This window comes from Mus pahari, chromosome 21 (assembly GCF_900095145.1).
Source record: "Mus pahari chromosome 21, PAHARI_EIJ_v1.1, whole genome shotgun sequence".
NCBI lineage: Eukaryota > Metazoa > Chordata > Mammalia > Rodentia > Muridae > Mus > Mus pahari.
The window spans coordinates 24,151,233-24,170,305 of NC_034610.1; the positions used below are offsets into that span (position 1 = coordinate 24,151,233).

The following is a 19,073-nucleotide window of genomic DNA, read 5'->3' on the forward strand; positions in this document are numbered from 1 at the left end:
AAAAAAAAAAAAAAAAAAGGGTTGGGCCCAGGAGATAGGGTGGGGCAGGCAGAGACAGGGCTGGACCCAGGAGGATGGGCAGAAGGCAGAGGCAGGGCTGGGCCCAGAGACATGGGGGTCCAGGTAGAGGCAGGGCATAGTTGTCTTTAGCCCAGACCCTAACTCAAGTAGGTGGCCAAACCTATGAAGCTTACAGGTCAAGAACTAGAACCCTCCTTGCTCTGCCAGCCAGTGATGGCGTTATGTCCTTAATTCCAGCACTCTGGAGGCAGAGGCAGGGGGATCTCTGAGTTTGAGGCCAACCTCATCTACAGACTGAGTTCCAGGGCTACACAGAGAAACCCTATCTTGAGAAATCAAAGAAAGGAAGAAAGGAAGGAAGGAAGAGAGAGAAAGAAAGAAAAAGAGAGAAAAGCCCCCCCTCCCCTGCTCGTTCCCAGCCTGGGAGCTCCTACCAGTGGGAACTCATGGGACACCCTGCCATCGGGGGGCAGCTTGGCCCCAAAGCCCAGGGCAGGGAACATCTTGTCACTGTCATAATGCTGGATGATCTCCCCGACGGCGGTCAGCGCCAGTGCGTAGGCGTTCAGCTGGTAGGGGCTCATGTAGTGGAGTGACGTGGACTGCGAGGGGTTCCCTGCAACACAGAACATGGCAACTTTTGCCAAACGGGACGGGGCACGTCCGTGAGTCCCTCTACCTGTTTACCTTTGAACCTTCTATCACAACCTCCATTCTGTCTCGGTTCATTAGTCAAGAGTGACTGCTGGTTCCTTGGGACAGATCCAACCCCCACCCCCTTCCTTCTCAAAGCCAGCACCATATAGTTTACAGGACAGCACCAGCCTCCTCAGGGCCCCTGCCTGTCCCTGTCCTTACCTCCAGTCCATGCTACACACATGGGCCTGCCAGACCCCACTCCAAGGCCATGTCCTCTGCTCGGAGCACCCTGAGGCCTCATCTCATCCAGGTCCCCCCAGAGCCCGCCAAGCCACAGGATTCCCGAGGAGTGGATCTGGCCTCCCATTTCCTCTCACCCTCTAAGCCTTAGCTCCACAAGCACAGCCTCGCCGGCCTCTCCACACTTCCTGCATGGCCCTGGCAGTATCTGCTTCTCTCCTGAACATTCACAAGGTTCAACTCCTTGTCTCCCTTCCATGACCACTGACCCAGTGTGGCTTTCCTCTAACAGTGCCCCTCCCCAACACCACCCCCGCGCCCCAAGTTCCCTTTCCTTACTTCTGCCATGATGTTCCTGCTGTCCCCTGTCACCTCAAATGATGAGATTTCACTGATCCATTCATGACCGACAACTCCAACATCTCCGCCTAAGCTGTGGTCTTAACCCTTTATACTCAGTCTCATCACCCTGTAAAACTGGGCTACCTGCCCAAGGTCACAGTTACAGACTAACTAGGGGATGTCAGTAGAAGTGTCTTCCTGCCATTTTCATGTCTGTGTACATGCATATCTGCATGTTTGTGTATATGCACAAATATCTACATGTCTGTGTATGTGCGTGCCTGCCTGCATGTCTGTGTGTGTGCATGCCTGACTGCATGCCTGTGTGTGTACACATGCCTGAATGTATGTGTGTGCCTGCCTGCATGTCTGTGTGTGTACACATGCATGAATGTATGTGTGTGCATGCTTGCCTGTATGTATGTATACACACATGTGTGAGCACACGCATGTGGAAGCAGATTTGAGTCTCATCCTTTGCTTGTTCTCCTCCTTATTCACTGAGGTAGGGTCTTCCAATCAGACTCAGAGCTGGCCAACATCAATAGTCTCACTTTGGCTGATTACATATGGGCCATCGCATACACCTGCCATGCATGTGTGTCGTGAGGAACAGACCTCCAGTGTTTATTTGCACAGCAAGCATTTTAACCACAGAGCCATCTCCCCTTCTGTCTTCTTTGGTATTAGTACTAACTCTAATGGCCCAGCACTCATGCCCAGTAGCCAGAGAAGGGCTTGACACACCAGAGGAGGCTGCCACTTAGGTGTCTTCACACACACACACACACACACACACACACACACACACACACACACACACACAATGAGCTCAGAGCATCTTGAGGGGGTTATGACCCCATAAGCAACTCTGTGCTGTTTTCAGGGTATACTCAGGAACTGTGGGGGCTCCTGACACCAAGCCACAGCTAGATCTAGAACATTGCATTATCTAGTGCTCCAGATAGACGGGGTGCTCCCCATCAGAACAATGGCTTGGGGCATGCTCCCCTACCCACATATGTGCACTGGAATAGGATCCTCTGACCTGGGGAGGCCTCAGCTTTTTTGGCTATTTAATTTAATTAAATTAACAGTTTATTTGTTTTGGGGACAGGGTTTCTCTGTGTAGCCCCAGTAACCCGGAACTCACTATGTAGACCAGGCTGGCCTTGAACTCACAGAGACCCACCTGCCTCTGCCTCCCGAGTGCTGGGATTAAAAGCATGGACATCTCTCTTCTTTCTGACTTTAGCTCTGCCTTCTCTGGCAGGTAAGTTTCCTCTGAATTGAAGCATTCCACCTCAGAGAAAAGTTCCCATAGACTTGGGAAGTAAACAACTCACAAGGCACAGGAAGCCCCCCTTTAAACTGTCTGCAAGCTCTGCAGAAAGCCTCAAGGTTTCAGCTTTCCCAGGTTGTCACCCACATTGAAGTGGCTTTCAGTCACCCGTGTTCCTGTGGCAACTCCTCTCTCACTCCTGTGAGAGAGCCCAGGAAACTCACTGCTTCACCACACTGGACTCCGGTGGTGTTTGTACTTTTGTCTGTTACTGGGTCCCTATGTGGGGTGACAGGTGTTTGCTTATGCCACCCTAGGAGAGAAGGAAGTAGGAGGGGCCTGGCTCAAAGCCAAGCTGTCCATCACAACCCAGAGACGCCCACTCTGCCCGCTCCTGCCCCACTCACCATTAGAGGCAGTGAAGTCAATGGCCACTGTGAAGTTGATCTGCGTCCTATAGAGGAGAAGACCTGGAGTCACCTGGGGGTGGGGGCGGGGGCGGGCAAGGCAGGGAAAGCCTCTAGACATCCGTGTTTGTCATGCGTGTGGCTTCAGTGAAGTCACTTGTGTGCAAGCTCTGTGAAGCTGAGACAGTTGCCACCAGCCGTGACCCTCTGCAGGGCCTCTGCGGGCATCCGAGGGGAGCATTCCAGAACACACGGGGTGTGGGTAGGGCTGATTATGTTGTGTGAGCACGCACGGTCGACGGGCTGCTGTCCCTTTCTCTCTGAACCTGGCCTCCTTTGTGCCCACCTGAGCAGGTGAGGTCAGGGCCCACTGGGTTTCTGGTTCAAATTCAGATTAATGGTTAAAACATGACAAAGAGTCAAACTACACGCTAAGCACCTTGGGAGGGAAGAACAGGACACTACCCACAATGCTGTCTGGCCAAACACCCAGCCCAGAACCAAGCTTCTACAGCTCTACCCTAGTTCTTCTCTGTTTTCTTTTTTACTTAGCTTTGAGATGGGGATTCGGTGTGCAGCTCTGGCTTAGAACTTGCTATGTTACCAGGCTGGTCTTGAACTCATGAAAAGCCTTCCACCTTTGCCTTTCGATTGTTTGGATTAAAGGTGTGCACCACTACACCCGGTCTCTAAGTTGACAGAAAATACAGGTGACAGAGAGGGAGAATGTCTGTCCCAGGAATTTCATTTTTATGCTTTCTGGGTTCAGCCGGCAGGGGAGGGAAGCCAGGATCCCCAGACATACACTGCCGCTCTCAGACTCCTGCGGGGGACCCACTCCCTCTGCTCCTGAACGTGCATGGGGTTTTAGTTAGCAGCCCCCCCCCCCCCCCCGCCTCCATCATGGCCACCTCGTGATCAGCTTTTATCGTATCCAGCCCCACTGGGACGAGGCCAAGGAGGCTCGGATTACTAATCAGCCAGGAACAAAAGGATCCAGGACAGCACTCAGGTGGTGCAGAGCAGAGATAAGGTCTCAGTCCCGCCCGCTATGTAAATTAGGAGTGCTATGCAAATGAGATGGAGAACAAAATTGGGCATGTTTGAAGATTGCCAGGTGCTAGGAGATGAAGATTGGCCACTTAATGGAATATAGAAGAGAGAGGTTTTGGTCTGGGGCTTCTTTTTTTTTTTTTTTTCCTTTTAATGCAAGAAAAGTGCTGTACCCCTGAGCTGTTCCCCCAGCTCTGCAAAGGCAGCCATACTGGATCCATGCAGAGAGGATGGAGGAGGCTTTTGGGTACCCAGAGGATGTGTATGTGTGTGTGTGTGTGTGTGTGTGTGTGTGTGTGTGTTCTGCAGGCAAAGGGAGGACTTGTAACCTTAAGGCTGTAAATTCAAGAGCTGAAGGAGCAGAGTCATGGGAAAGCGAGTCCTGTCCCAGGACGGCTACCTCTCTGTGCCCTGGAGACCAGGCAGCCAGATGCCTGCCGGGCTGGGATGCGCCCTGGGTAGCTGCCCTGCCCGGCTCCTCTCAGGCAGGTGCAGTCATCCCTCCCGTGCACCTGTGGGCTCTCGGCTGCCCACGCCCTGACCTGGCAGCCGCCTGCAGGGAGTGTACCAGGGAGGCCCCTCTTTGGAATCCGGCCATTTCTAGCAAGCTCTTGGCTGAGGCAGCCTGGTCGTGCTGCCTGCGATGGCCTGGACGTCACCCCTCTACAGTTCCTTCTGCTCTTTCAGCTTGGGGTTGGGCACCTGCTGTCCTTGGGACTATCCCCTAATGTCCCAACAGGTCCCTGTCCCACACTCAAACTCTGGCAGGAGCGATACCCACAGAAAGAACGTGACTCACCCACAGTAACTCAGGAAATTCCAGGCGAACAGGGACCTAGAACCTGTGCCACCTGACGCCCGTGCAGAGCTCTCTGTCACGGAGGAGTGCCTACCTCCCCCAGGGCCCATCTCTGCTCAGGAATTCCACAAGACCCGGGCAGGTCTCCTGGGCTTGGAATCCAGAGGCAGGCAGAGTTCTCAGCTCTAAGGTGGAGTCTCCTGAGAGCCCAGGGCTCCAGCTGGGGCCTTGTGGGGCACGCTCTGGTTACAAGGTATGGAGCCCTGCCCTCTCCCTGGGGCTGGGGGGCCAGGCCCTGTTCCTCTCACCCTCCTTTGATGTAATCCAGGAAGGTACTCTCTGATTCTACCGCAAAGGAAAGCAGGGTGACCTGGAAAAGAAAGGGGGCGTGGTTAGTGGAGAGCCCAGGGGATGGCAGGGTCCGATGGCACACTTTGCCTGTGGGCCATTTTCAGGGACTGCGGCCATCCCACGGAGGACATTTATCCCCATTCTACAGCCAAGGAAACTGAGGTTCCAAGGCAGCTGACAGGATGTGGCACAGTGGGGATCCGAGCCTAATAGGTCTGAATCCAGAACTTCCATGACTTTCATGGCAACACAGGGTCTCACCTAGCCCCAGCTGCCCTTGAACTCCCTGTGTAGCTGAGGATGAACTTGAGCCACGTTTTTAACCACATTTAACTTTAGAGCCACATTTAACTTAACTCTGATGCAAACCCAACTGCTGAAGCACAGGGCTCAGGGCTTATAAGGGCCCAGGCATTCTCCAAGTGAGCCCTGGGGAACCCCAGAGCCCTGGCCTGCAGTATGGAGGGCTGGGGAATCTTGCCGATGCAGATCCAGCCACCGTGCATGCCTGTGTCTCTGCCTGGCATGGACCCCACGCTTCTGTCTCTCAACTGTTCTCTTCTCTGGCCTTGCCTGTCATGCTCCCTTCAGTCCCCAGACCCTCTGAGTACCTCATCCTTTCCCCACAGGTGCCTCCTACTCAAGATTCCTCTCTGACTTGAAGCCTCCCGCCTTCTCCCCCCCCCCCCCCAAGAGACTGTGGCAACGGCTCTGCCCACTTAGGCAGCCTGCTGCAAAGAATTCTGGGCCACGGAGAGGAAGAAGAGCAAGGCACCTGAAAGGGGGTGGGGGTGGGGCGGAGACCAAGGCCTCCCTGCTGGTGTGGTCTAAGTGTGTCACCTCAGCTAGGCCAGCTGTGACAAAGCTGAAGTCCCTCAACCTGAAGAACGAGACACAAGAAGGTCTATGTGCAGTGGGCCCGGAGAGCCACACCCAGGGCACCGTGTGCCAAGCACCTGAGAGGCCACTGAACCTCCTCCCAGGGGTGGTGGCTCAGCCAACCAGAAAGAGCTGCAACAGCAGCCCAGGTGGCGCCCCTGACTAAGACACCAGAGTTTCTCACCTTGTCCAGCTGCCCAGCTCCCACGCTGGCCAGGGTGAGCTTCTGAGTTTGACAATGGGTCTTCAGGGAACTTTGTTTAGCTCTTCCCATGAGTGCCCCCACAGCAGGGATGGCCCCGCCCCACCCCAGGCCCTGGGAGGCCTGTGCTGTTCCTAGCTCCGTGTGGGGCCTGGAATAGATCCCTTCTCTTCATTGCTAGGAAGGCTGGGCAAAAGAAATGGTTTTGTGACCGTTTTCATTTTGGTTGTACATCTGAACAACTGCCAGTCTGGGGAGGTCCTGCCTCCTCTGAGGCACTTAGGGTGTGTGTGTGGGGGGGGAGGATTACCCAGGTCTAAAGGCAAAGGCTGGGCATGCTTCTATTGTGAACGGGGAAGGCCTGTGAGCCCAGGGCACTGCCCAAACAAATGCTGTTTCCACCTGGGGGACACTGCAGCCAGGGACATCAGCACATCCAAGTCTTGGCTGGTTTCTCCCATGCATGAGCGGAGTATGGGACAATCACAGGCCTACCTTCAATATGTCTGTCACCATCCCCAGTGCTGAGTCCATTTTACAAGTGGGGGTTGCTCCAAGGAGGATGGGATTCAGGTAGAGATGGTTGAGATCTCTTCCAAGCCTAGTGACTACATTACCTGACAGACATCTCTCTCAGGAATAAGGATCAGGGGAGGGAAAGAGGGCACAAACCCAGGTACATTTGCACTGCAAATATACGGACCCATTCTAGAACGGACACCAGAGAAAGCCCAGATCTTTCGTGTTGAACATGGGAACAGAGAGCCCGGTGCAGTGTGGTCATGCAGAGTGGCTCACCAGGACAAGGTGGCCCTCCTCCTGGCCCCAGGGCTTCTCCAACACCAGTAACCACATCTACGCTGCCCCAGGGCCTTTGGATATGCTGTTTTTGAGGGCTGGCTCCCTTTCTTAGGTATTCTCAATATCTGGTCCATTCTGTATCACCGTCCCCCACAGCTCTTGAAATCATTTCACCGATGTGTGTGCAGGTACTAAAGAACCCTCTGCCTCCCTATTACAAACACCAGGGACCTGGGTCGTCTGTTTCCTGGCTGTGTCATTCGCCCGTACCGTCCTGCTAAGAGCCCAGCACATATCTGCTGAGTATTAGAATGTCCAGCCCACCAGCCCCCACAAATGAAGGACCAAAGTGGTCTCTGGTGGTAACAGTTACGCAGCGGCAGCGCCTGCTGCTGCCCACGCGGGACGAAAGGTGGAGCTGATTCCTGCATGACTCTTCGCTGTCTAACCTTGGCTGAGTCACTTCCCTGCTCCTCTCCATGACAGCGGATATCAGTGCGGCCTCTCACAGTGCCAGTTCCTGGGGATTCCCCACACTCACACCCGCTTTTCCTTCCTGCAGAGATTCCCCAGGGCTGATGGTTCTCTGCTACCCACTCACCTAGACGGGAGCCCCTGCCCTTCAGCCTGGCTTTTGGCTTAGGGCAGTGCCTCTCCATTGTCGACAGGGGGCGCTACTCACCGTGCCAGAATTCACGTATTTCTTTTTCTTCATTTTCTTTTTTGGATTTATCACCTGTAGAGAAAAGTAACCACTGTTTGAAAGCAGTCAGGACAGTTTCGGGGCTCCCGGCAGGCCTGGGTGTGGCTTGGGCATCAGCCCAGCAGGGTACGGGTGTGACCGCAGCTTGGGAAGGGCTTTGCCAGGCTTTGTGAGGTGCTGGCACCTGGGCATCCTCGTTAACCCTGAGTCCCAGTACCCAACACAACGAGACAGTTTCTTTAGCTTTGTCTCCAATACCCTTAAACCTACCCAGAGCGACCAGGTGTTGCAAGACAGCTCTGCCCACACCTGCCTATGTTGGCTGGGCCGCTCTTTTACCCCCTACACGTTTACAGTCCTGCCTTTCCCATTCTCCTTGGGGCTCCCACTCAGGGGTGCCCTGAGCCTATGAGCCTGGCTCTGGGCCACCCTGACCCACAGTAGGAAGCTTCCACACCAACTCTGCTCGTCCCGTGACAAGGCTCTGTTCCCCACTAGTGACAACAGTGGGTGACACCCTTCACCCTTGACATCTAGTAAAGTCTGTAGGTGGCTGTCATCACTCGGGGAGAGGGTGGGAGGTTAAGACAATGCCTCGGAGCAGTGGCCCAGCTGTAGTTGTGGTGGAGAAGCCCTGGGGCCGGGAGGAGGGCCACCTTGTCCTGGTGAGCCATGCCGCACAGAGCTCTCGGGTGTGCGATCAACAGAGCAAGGCTGTTCCCCTTGTCATCACCTACTGGCTGGTCTCAAACCCTTATCCCCTCTCCCACATGGCATATTCACATGCCTCTCTTGGGGACCTTTACTATGTCTTTTTAATTTGTTGTTTTTTTCAAGACAGCGTTCCCTACATAGCCCTGGCTGTCCTGGAACTTGCTCTGTAGACCAGGCTGGCCTCGAACTCAGAGATCCATCTGCCTCTGCCTCTCAAGCGCTAGGGTTAAAGGCGTGTGCCACCACCTCCCTGCCTTCCCTCCCTATGTCTTCAACTGCAGTTTCTTCGGTCTAACAGGGATTGATACCCACTTCGGAGACAAAGGTAACCAGGACACAGATGCCAGGTGATTTGTTTTAGGTCACACTGCCATCTGGGTAGACACAGGAAGAGAAACCTGTCTCCAGGCCAGCGGTGCATACATACAGGGCTGTCACCTTGATGGATGAGTGACAAGTTCAGATGGGAGGGCTGGCATCATGCTCAGGTGGGGACTGAGGTGGGGTCTGAGATGCTGAACATCCCGGAAGTGACTCTCTAGCCATGGGACAGCCTTCTCTATACCATCTGGCTGCCAGGCAGAAGGGCAGAGTGGCAGACTCAACATTAATGTTTACCCAGCTGGGCTTATTCGGGGTTTGAACATCTGGAACGAAGTTCACCTCCGACCTTACGGTTTCCCTTCAGCAGAATGGAGGGGGTAAAACACGGTTTAGGGGTGTGGGTTTCTTCATAGTACCTCGTAGACTCGTTTACTTTGCTTTCTGTTGTTGTGACAGGGTCTCACCGTGTAGTCCAGGCTGGCCTTGAGGTTACAGACCCCTGCCTCTGCTTCCTGAGTGGCGGGGACCACAGACACACACAACTGTGCCTGACACATTTCTTTGGCGCCTTCGGCATTATCTTTAAATTAACATGTAGTCAGTCACACTTCCGCTCTCTGAACCTACTCTTTCTTATGTTGGCATCAGATCCGAGCGAAGTGGACAGTGAGTTATCACCCTGTCTGCTCTGAGCTCTCCTGGGATTTCCCAGAGCCTCCCTCATCCTAGCCTCTCTAGCCACAAGTGGCTGTCGGGCTCCACGCAGGGCCACAGCACCCCCTAGGGACGCTACAAGGAACTGGCCTGCTCCACTTGGCTACCTTTCCCCCGTGTGTGAAATCTGGTTTTCTGTGCACCAGGCTGCTGGGAATGCAGAAGGAACTGGCCCACCTCTGAGGATCTCACGGTCATGGAAAGGCCCCAGGCACAACCTTGGGAAGAATGGTGTGCCCTTAGAGACTTGCAAAGGTGAGAACTTCCTTGAGGGGACTATGTTGATCAGAAGTGGGATCATATTGATCAGAAGAGTCCTTGGGGAGGCAGCTGCGGAAAGGAGGCCATATGGAGGGCAGCAGCTTCAGAGCTCTGGGCCCAGTCAGGCATGCACCGTGCCTCTCTTCACAGAAGGAGCACAACACTCCCCTCTGTAGGCCGGTGGGGCTCAGGTGTGGTGGTGACAATGGGGTCAGGCTAATACTCAGTGCCAGCTTCAGGTGGAGATCTGCCTTAACATTGGGGAGTAGGGGTATGGGGTGAAGTTCATTTCAAGGCCACACGGAGCTTTGGGGCCACACCCAGAGCATTCTGGTCACTGTGGAGGTTAGAAGAGACCAGAATCCTATTGCAAAGTCCCACACCCTGCAGAGGATGGTGGTGGGCTGAGACAGGGGCGCTCAGGAGGTGGAGGGAGGTACTGTTGGTGATCACCCTGAGAGGTTGGAGACTGGAGGCCAGTGGCTGGGTGATTTTTTAGCAGGGGCTGGTCCCAGGAGGGCCCCCGCCCCCCCCCCCCAGCTGCTTTAGAAGTGTGTCCTGCCAGGGTGGCTTCAGGGTTAGAGGTGGGGTGTTGACTGGTGAGGACCTTTTTCACACTCCTGACTCTTGCAAGGGCTTCCTGGGCCCACTTGGCCTCCTGGTGACACCCCTTGGGCCCAGAGCTGCCCCTGGGGCTGCAGAAGCTGTGGTGGGTTTCCCCTGGCTCAGCAATATTGCTATTTCCCATGAGGCAGCTCGTTGACTGAAAAGAGGCAGATAATGGCTGTCTGAGGGAACGGAAGGAAACCGGCCGCCCCATCTGTGCAGCTTCTGATTTCCATCTCACCTGAGACTTCACAGCCACTGGAAGCCAAACCCCAAGAGAGATAACTGCTCCACCCACTTCCCAAAGAAATGTACAGTCGGCCTTGCCTGGGCTAGGGGACTCCTTCCCCAAAGCGACTATGGAGGCCAGAAAGACAGTTCAGTGGTTAAGAGCACTGGCTACGCCTCCAGAGGACCACAAGCTTTGTCTGAAGACCGGGAGTGGGACCTCGGGTCTTGGCTTACAGACTTTTCCCCCTTTCTTCCTGGTACTCTTCCTGTGGTGTGTGTGGGTGTGTGTTGGAGGTGTGTGTGTAGGGCGGGGGAGTGGTGTTTTGTGTGAGAGAGAGAGAGAGAGAGAGAGAGAGAGAGAGAGTGTGTGTGTGTGTGTGTGTGTGTGTACAACTATTAAATTACTTTTTTCAAGGTTTATTTTTATGTGAGTACACTGTAGCTACACAGAGCTGTACAGATGGTAGTGAGCCTTCATGTGGTTGTTGGGAACTGAATTTTAGAACCTCTGCTCGCTCCAGTAACCCCACTTGCTTCAGTTGGGCCTTCTGGCTCAGTTCCTGCTTTCTCTGGCCCAAATTTATTATTATACACTATTATACACCAGAAGAGGGCGTCAGATCTCATTACGGGTGGTTGCGAGCCACCCTATGGTTGCTGGGATTTGAACTCAGGACCTTCAGAAGAGCAGTCAGTGCTCCTACCCGCTGAGCCATCTAGCCAGCCCCCACCCAGAACTCTTAAGGACCCATCAGAAGTGTTCTACAGGGGGTGGTGTAGCTCAAGAACTTGGAAGTCAGATGACTTAGCTTTGTGTGTTTGTGTTGGGGTGTGGTGTATGGTTGTATGTGTGTTGGGGCTGTGTAGTGTATGAGGTGTGTGGGGAGCTCTGTGAAATGGAAACATGAAACCCGCCTTGTGAGACAACCCGGAAATCCCTGGCGCCAACCCCTCTCAGAGCTCCCCCGTCCTTACTGACCCAGCACCCCCATGAGGAGAGACCCCACCCCTGGAGCATCTTACCTCATAGATGTTGAACTGACTCTGGCCACGTGCCAGCTCCCGGTAGCTGGTGGTGAACTCCCCGATGAAGTCATGGCTGCAAGAGAAGGTGCTGCTGAGACTGGAGGCCCCCGGGGTACCGATGGCGGCCACTACAGCCTCTCCCAGGCCTGCCCTGCCCCCATTCTGCCAGGGCCTCCACCCCAAGCCACGGAGGATGGGAAGGGAGCCGTGGACCAAGAAAGCAAGGCTACTTGGCAGAAGTTGGAGTCCCAGAGGAAGGAGCCACAGGTCTGCTTGGATTCTCATTTAAATGAGCAAGAGAAGGCATCTGGGGACAATCTCTGTGGAGGGGAGGGAACTTTGGATGACAGACAGTCAAGCACTACTGTTCGATGTCAGCTGGGATAACGGCATTGAGAGTTCCGTGGGGGGAGGGGGAATGTGCTTATTCTTTTAGACATTTCTAATGAAATATTTAGGGGTAAATGCCACAACGGAATCTCCTTTAAATTGCATTAGTAAAATATAGATAAGGCGAATACAGTAAAATTTAACAATTGTCAAATTCAAGTGACTGGCTTAAAGGCATTCATTAGCTCCGCACTGCTGAGACAGTTTCCCCAAACAGGGCCTCACTATGTAGCCCTGGCTGTCCTGAAACGTTCTAATGTAGACCAGGCTAGCCTAGAACTCCGCCTGCCAGTGCCTCCTGGGTGCTGGGATTAAAGGTGCATCCACTGTACCCAGCTCAATAACATTTTTTAAAAATTGTTTTTATTTTTTATTAATATTTTGGGCTTTTGGAGACACTATCTTGGGCATCCCAGCTTAGTCATGATCTCGTGTTGGCAAGAGCGGCCTTGAACTCCTGATCCTTCTGCCTCGACTTCCGGAGCGCTGGGGTGACAGCCGTGACCAACATATGCCTGTCTCATTAACTTTTTCATTCTGAGATAGCTCCCCATTGTGTTGCCCAGGTTGGCCTCAAACTCCAATCCTCCTGCCTCAGACTCCCAAAGAGTCTCGTATAGGCACACGAAACTACAGTTGGATCTTTTCCAACCTTCCTTTGGTGCTGAAATGGAACCCCGGGATTTGAACACATTATACCAGGGCTCTGCCTCCAAGCCACATACCCAGGTCTCCTGCTAACACTTCCTAAACAGGCAAGGAGAGCCAGGTGTCAGGGGTCTCTTTTCCAAATGGTGTTTATATTAAACACAGCAAGAACTTGCATAAACAGCACTCCCAACAGCCCAGAGTCCTTGCTAGAACACAGTGCTTAGCACTGTAGCTCTAGCTGGGGCATCCAGCTAGCCTCCCAGGTGTCCCTGGGGCCATGCCCTGTTGTGAGCCCACGGTAGCTTTTGTTTATTTTGATTTTTTAAAAAGCCATACAAAGTAATGGATTTCATTGTGAAACTTTCATATGTATACACACTTTGGTTTGGGTGGAGGGGGGATTATTGGTGTGTGTGTGTGTGTGTGTGTGTGTGTGTGTGTGTGTATGGAGGTCACAAGACAACTTTACGGAGTACGTTCTATCTGCCCACCTTTTCCATGGGTTCCCAGGATTGGATTCAGGTTGTCTGGCTTGTGCTGAACGCACCTTTGCCTGCTGAGCCATTTGCCAGCACTGGGAGCTTATCTATTGTCAGTACAGGACAGAACCAGGGGTCTCCCAAATGGTAGGTGGGAGCTCTACCACTGGGCTACACTTGTAGCCCCACACTGTGTAGACTGAGTTCTTCTGGGGATGGTAACTTAATGATCGACCCTGTAGCACCTGGCAGCTGTCCCAAGTTGCCAGAGAAGAGAAAACTCCCGGGTGAAAGAAGTTTGTAAGGAATCGGCTAGGAGAGGAGGCAGAGTGGGTTAGAGGCATGGTGGAGCCGACCTGGATGGAAGGGATGGGAAAAGTGGTGGTAAAGTTTAACAGAGGCAGGGTGGGCACCGGGAAACCTTCCATGGCTTGGGCTTGGCTCAGCTATGCTGGCACAGAACCTTTTATAATAAGAGCACCACCCCCGTCCATGTCAGGCCCAAGAGATGCCAACTGTGACCACGCTTAAGCCAGGATGTGTCTGGATTTGTTTCAGCAGGCAAGTGGGAGACAGGGAAGGTTCTGGATTGGTGCTTAGAGAGATATGCTACTGTTCTGCCTAGAAATTGCCAGCCACATTTGCTCCTCATGGGGTACCGAGACCTGCCTCCCATAGTTCCCAAGCAGAAGTCACCCTTGGGCAGGCCTGACCTAGCCCTCCTCAGGCAATGCCTTGTCTTTACTGAGCCTCAGAACTCCGTGCTGCAGCTGTCCTTACAGACCTAGGTCTATTCTCCATGTTTATGGCGAACCTCTGCTGAACTGTGGGTGTCTCTGGGCATTCGACTCTACAGTCTGGTCTTCCTACTGGGCTTTGCCCAAGGCTTCCCACAGAGGATGGAGGTGTCTAATGCTCAGTGTCCTATAATGGGCATTCAGTGCATTCCCAGCTCTGTAGTCGAGGAGAGTGTGGGCACTGGCTGGCTGCTGGCAGCTATGTTGGGGAGAGGAGGGCTCTCAGCATACTGTCCTGCAGGACCTCCACATATCTAAGCTACTACGACAGCAGACCAACCAGCATGGGACCCAGACCCTCATTCCCAGATGGGCCTGCCTAGCTTCCCGTGGCTGCCTACATCCACTCACCTCTCTCTCACCCTCCTGCCCTTACCTGCCATCACGATCCCAGTCATACACCTCCACCTTGATGGTCCTGGAAAACAAACAGCAAAGAATTCTGGGTAGGATGGACCCAAGGACAGGCCTCCTGTCCCTGGACCAGGAAGGATGCATGCTAACATTCCACGCCTGTGTGCAAAGAAATTCTATCTTAAGACCTTTTAGCAAAGGTCATCCCAGAGCAAGGGCAGGACATTTTGAGATTTCAAGGATTTGGCTGAAGCAGTCCAGGGCCTCTGTTCATCCTGCTGTCTTAGCTTCCCTAGATGGAGAAGCCTCAGCAGGAAGCCACACATTTACCTGTGGCAGGGCCATGACAGGCAGATCTCACAATAAAGCAGGGGCTTCTATGGGAAAGCACAAGACTGGCAGGAAGGACCCTGCGTCTGGGTGCCCCAGCCCTGCAGGTTAAGGAAACATCCCTGGACCCTGACTTGGGGTGGCCTGCTGAGCTTTTCCATCACGGAAACTGGCCTCTGAGAAAGGGTGGGATTTTCTTCACATTCTAACCCAGGCTGCTTTAATTAGTTTGTTTTGACTCCTAAGCATGGGGCTGGGCTTCGAGAGCCCATCTTATTTTTAGCCTTGTTCCCATGGCAACAGGCTAGAGGACCAGAAGCTGGAGGAGGGAGGTGGAGGGTTGCCGGTTAACCCTTGGTACTGTCTGCTCTGGGATGCCCAGGGATGGGGAAGCTGCCAGGCAGCACCAGGGGTCTAGGAAGGTGGAAGAGGCCCAGGAAGTGTGAGTTTCTGGTCTTGAGGTCCACATTGGATGCAGAAAGCAGTCTAAAGTGGCTTCTTTTCTGTTAACATCTATTTATCCCATTTATCCCACCGTGGTGTGGTCCATCTCGGCTCTGCCAGGAGTTGGCTTGGGAGTTGTGTGGCTCCCAGAAGGGGGCGCTGTCTCCTTTCAGATGAGTAACTCCAGGTTGTGTGTGTGTGTGTGTGTGTGTGTGTGTGTGTGTGTGTACAGAAAGGGGCAGAAGAAAGTTCCAGAGTAGAACGCTGGGATGCCCAGAAGGTCGTGCACGCATGGGCTAGCTTTCTGTAAGTGGGACAATATGAAGCAGACATAGAAGCGTGCTTTAAAGGCATCCTTGGCGTTCGTTCTTATTTTATAAAGGCAAACCCTGTGGTTCCTTGAGCCAGACTATTAAAATGAAAGAAGAAATATCAGTCTCCCTAAGTTATCAGTGTACCTACCTTCCTTCCTTCCTTCCTTCTTTCTTTCTTTCTTTCTTTCTTTCTTTCTTTCTTTCTTTTTTTCTTTTTGTTTTTTCGAGACAGGGTTTCTCTGTGTAGCCCTGGCTGGCCTTGAACTCAGAAATCCACCTGCCTCTGCCTCCCAAGTGCTGGGATTAAAGGTGTGCGCCACCACTGCCCAGCTGTGCCTAAGTTTCTGAAGGTACTGGAAAGAGGCCAGGTGTGACATTGGTGGCTTCGGCTTGGACACTGGATCTGAGCCCTGTGGCCTAGAGATGGTGCATCACATCTCTGAGCCACAAGCCCTGACTGTAGAATGAAATTAGTGTGGCCCTTCCAGGATAGCTCACAGCACGGTGCGTGTGCGTGTGCTGGGATGCCTAGAAAATGCCTCTTGATTTCCACGTTATCTAACCATGCATGAATGCCTTTTTACATAAAATTTACTTAAAGTTGGGCTGTGGTATCACAGGTCTTAAATCCCAGCACTAAGGGGGCAGAGGCAGGCAGATCTCTGAGTTCAAGGTCAGCCTGATCTACATACAGGTCCAGTTCCTGGCCAGTCAAGGCTACATAGTGAGGCCCCATTCCAAAAACAAACAAATATAAATTCCCGCAGCTGGTGGAGATCTCCTAACACTCTGGGAAACGGACCACCCTGGCAACAGGAACCCTTGCTACCCAGAGCACAGACGGAGGTACTGAGTGTGTGCCTGGTGAGACACCTGTGGATAAAGGCACTGAGGCCGGGCCTGCCAACCTGAGTGTGATCCCTGGGATCTGCATGGGTGGACAGAGAGAACTGACCCTAAACCCTGGCCTCCGGCCTCCACAGGGGTGCCATAGAGAAGGCACACTCTCCTCCTCCACCAATAGATAAACACATGTGATAAAAAAACAACAACTAACTTGGGAGGCAGAGGCAGGTGGATTTCTGAGTTCGAGGCCAGCCTGGTCTACAGAGTGAGTTCCAGGAAAGTCAGGGCTACACAGAGAAACCCTGTCTCAAACAACAACAACAACAATAACAACTAGATCTCTGGCTGGAGAGATGGCTCAGTGGTTAAGAGCACTGACTGCTCTTCCAGAGGTCCTGAGTTCAAATCCCAGCAACCACATGGTGGCTCACAGCCATCTGTAGCAAGATCTGATGCCCTCTTCTGGTGTGTCTGAAGACAGCTACAGTGTACTCATTCATATATATATATATATATATATATATATATATATATATATATAATACAAATTTTTAAAATTAAATCTCAAAGTTGAAGGGCTTGACTTCTTTCTTTTTTAAAAAATATATGTATATATGTATGTATGTATATGAGTACACTGTAACTAACTTCAGACATACCAGAAGACATATTAGATCCCATGTGGTTACTAGGAATTGAACTCAGGACCTCTGGAAGAGCAGTCAGTGCTCTTAACCACTGAGCCATCTCACCAGCCCCAGGCCTGACATTTCCTTGTCTGGGGTTTTGGTTGTGAACGCATCTGAAGAATCTTCTAGGAGCCCCAGCAGGCAAACCACTTGGAGCAAAGCACTCTGCAAGCCACTGTCCTCTTCAGACTCGAGCTTAGGATTCACATCCTGGCTGATTCAGAACCAGCAGGTCAGGGTGTAGTGTGGATGGGGCGGTGGCTAGAAGCTCCCCAGGGGACAGGAGCTGGCAGCTGAGGCTGGCTGGGAGATCCCCCTTGTGTCAGGTTTGGTCTCCCCTAGGCAGCCTGGGGAGGGGCTGCAGAGCTCAGAGGCTACACCTCTAGCCTGGGCCTGGGTGAGGAAGAAAGAAGAAGAACAGCTCCCAGATTCACAGGGAGGCCTGGTGAGAAGCCCCTTGTCACTGTCCACAAATCTGTTGCAAGCCCAGGTCACAGCAGATGGGATTTGGGACCCTCAGGCCCTTTACCCAGGTCATTGCCAGACTGGCAGTGACTTAGCCATAAGAGGTAAGAGAATGTTCTGGGTGAAGGAGACAGCTCTCGGTGTCCTGTAAAGCTGACGTCCCAGATAGCATGGCGAGGCTAAGAACTCGGGGCCTCAGGGAAGGGGGTGAGGGCAGGGAAGGACACCACTCTACGGACAGTAGCCCAGGGCGGTGCCCCAGATCCTGCAGACAGTGGCTGTGTAGCTCTGATGGCTGTTCCTCTGTAAACTGGGATGGTTATGTCCTCTGTGAGGGTGCTGTCCCCAGCCACCCTGCAGGCACTGACACGGCTCTGTCTGGCACACTCAACCTCCTCCTCATCCTCAGACAATCCTACTGTGTGTCAGAATGTCCTCCATGGGTCAGAGATGGTTTTGCAATCTGCCGCCATCAGTTCCCTCAGCTCCTAGGACAGTGCCTGGCAGATGTTAGCTATTCACGCTTTCCAGCTAGTTGGCAGGGATCATATAACACTTCTGTGAATGGGCTATGCTGGTAACAGTTCCCCAGTCTCACAAAACACAGCCGAACATCCCAGAGTACCATTAAAGGCCAGGAGTCAGTGCCCCAGGACCCTGGCACTCGGGGCTGGAACCCCACAGCCATATTAGAGAGAGACTGGCCGGTGGGGGTGCAGGTGAGGCCTCCAGGTTCCCTCCCAGGGTACTGACCATGATGTATATACTCTGTGGAAACCTCTGGAACATGGCAGTACCAATGACCGCTCAGGGCAAGAGAGGGGCTATTTCTCCAATGTTCACAAAGCCCTAGGGCTGACAGGCCCTCAAGGCTTTCTCTCCCCTAAAGGACTAAGGCGGCCCTTGTTGTGACACTTGTAGTGTCAGGGAGTGAGCCTGGTCACTTGGTCCCTATGCCTCCACCACGCCACCTTTCAGGACCCAGCGGCCCAGTGAAGCACTGAGGTGCTGATGGATCACTCCCCAGTTCAGGTGAGCACTCTCAAGTCCCACAACTCCAAAGAGAGCAGGGCAGGGTCTGGCAATGCTGGAGAAAGTGCTTCCTGCCCCCGTGGTCACTCCAGAGGTAGATGGGGTCAGACCCCACCATCCCCTCTGACTTCAGCTCTGCGCAGCTGGGCCACTCAGGTTTGACTTTCTTTGGGAATGGAGACACATGGGAAAGTGGCAAGAGACAAGGAGACACTAGACCTGTGATGAGCCTCAGAAGGAAAGGCTGACACAGATTATGACCCTCTACTTTCTCATCTGTGAAGTGGGCACACCACGACCCTCCATTTCCGTCATCTGTGAAATGGGCGCATCATGACTCTCCATTTTTCCTCATCTGTGAAATGGTTCTTCACTTCGTGAGAGAAATTCCTAAGGCTATTTTTCATGATATAAGAGTCTGTGTTTCAGCCAGTGGGGACCAGTGTGACTCACATCCTAAGTACCCCATAATTTTAACAGCATGAAGCATTTTTAGCCCATCAACCTGGGGTACCACTCTCTCTTAGTAGAGAGAGCCAGCCTTCCAGTATATTGTCTCTGCTTAGCTACCTGGCAGTGGCCCTTCCTCAGGCCTCTCCTGTCTCCCACTTCACCTTCTCTTCCTCCTTGCTCTGGGTTTGAGGCCTCCTTGACATGGCCTCTGTCTCTCCTCCCTTTGAGCTGTGC

General features: G+C 53.1%; 1 protein-coding gene across 2 annotated transcripts in view; it reads right to left on the reverse strand.

Annotated features, from left to right (window-relative positions):
- Cpne5 (copine 5) overlaps window positions 1–19,073 on the reverse strand; it is an 83,437-nt gene that overhangs the window by 5,528 nt on the left and 58,836 nt on the right. For both annotated transcript variants that reach the window (XM_021221212.2, XM_021221214.2), the window contains 6 exons: window positions 14,289–14,330; window positions 11,593–11,668; window positions 7,699–7,752; window positions 5,092–5,153; window positions 2,932–2,978; window positions 456–637 (listed from right to left, as the gene is read on the reverse strand). In XM_021221212.2, the coding sequence (XP_021076871.1) occupies window positions 456–637; window positions 2,932–2,978; window positions 5,092–5,153; window positions 7,699–7,752; window positions 11,593–11,668; window positions 14,289–14,330 (463 nt within the window). The remainder of the gene's footprint in view (window positions 1–455; window positions 638–2,931; window positions 2,979–5,091; window positions 5,154–7,698; window positions 7,753–11,592; window positions 11,669–14,288; window positions 14,331–19,073) is intronic.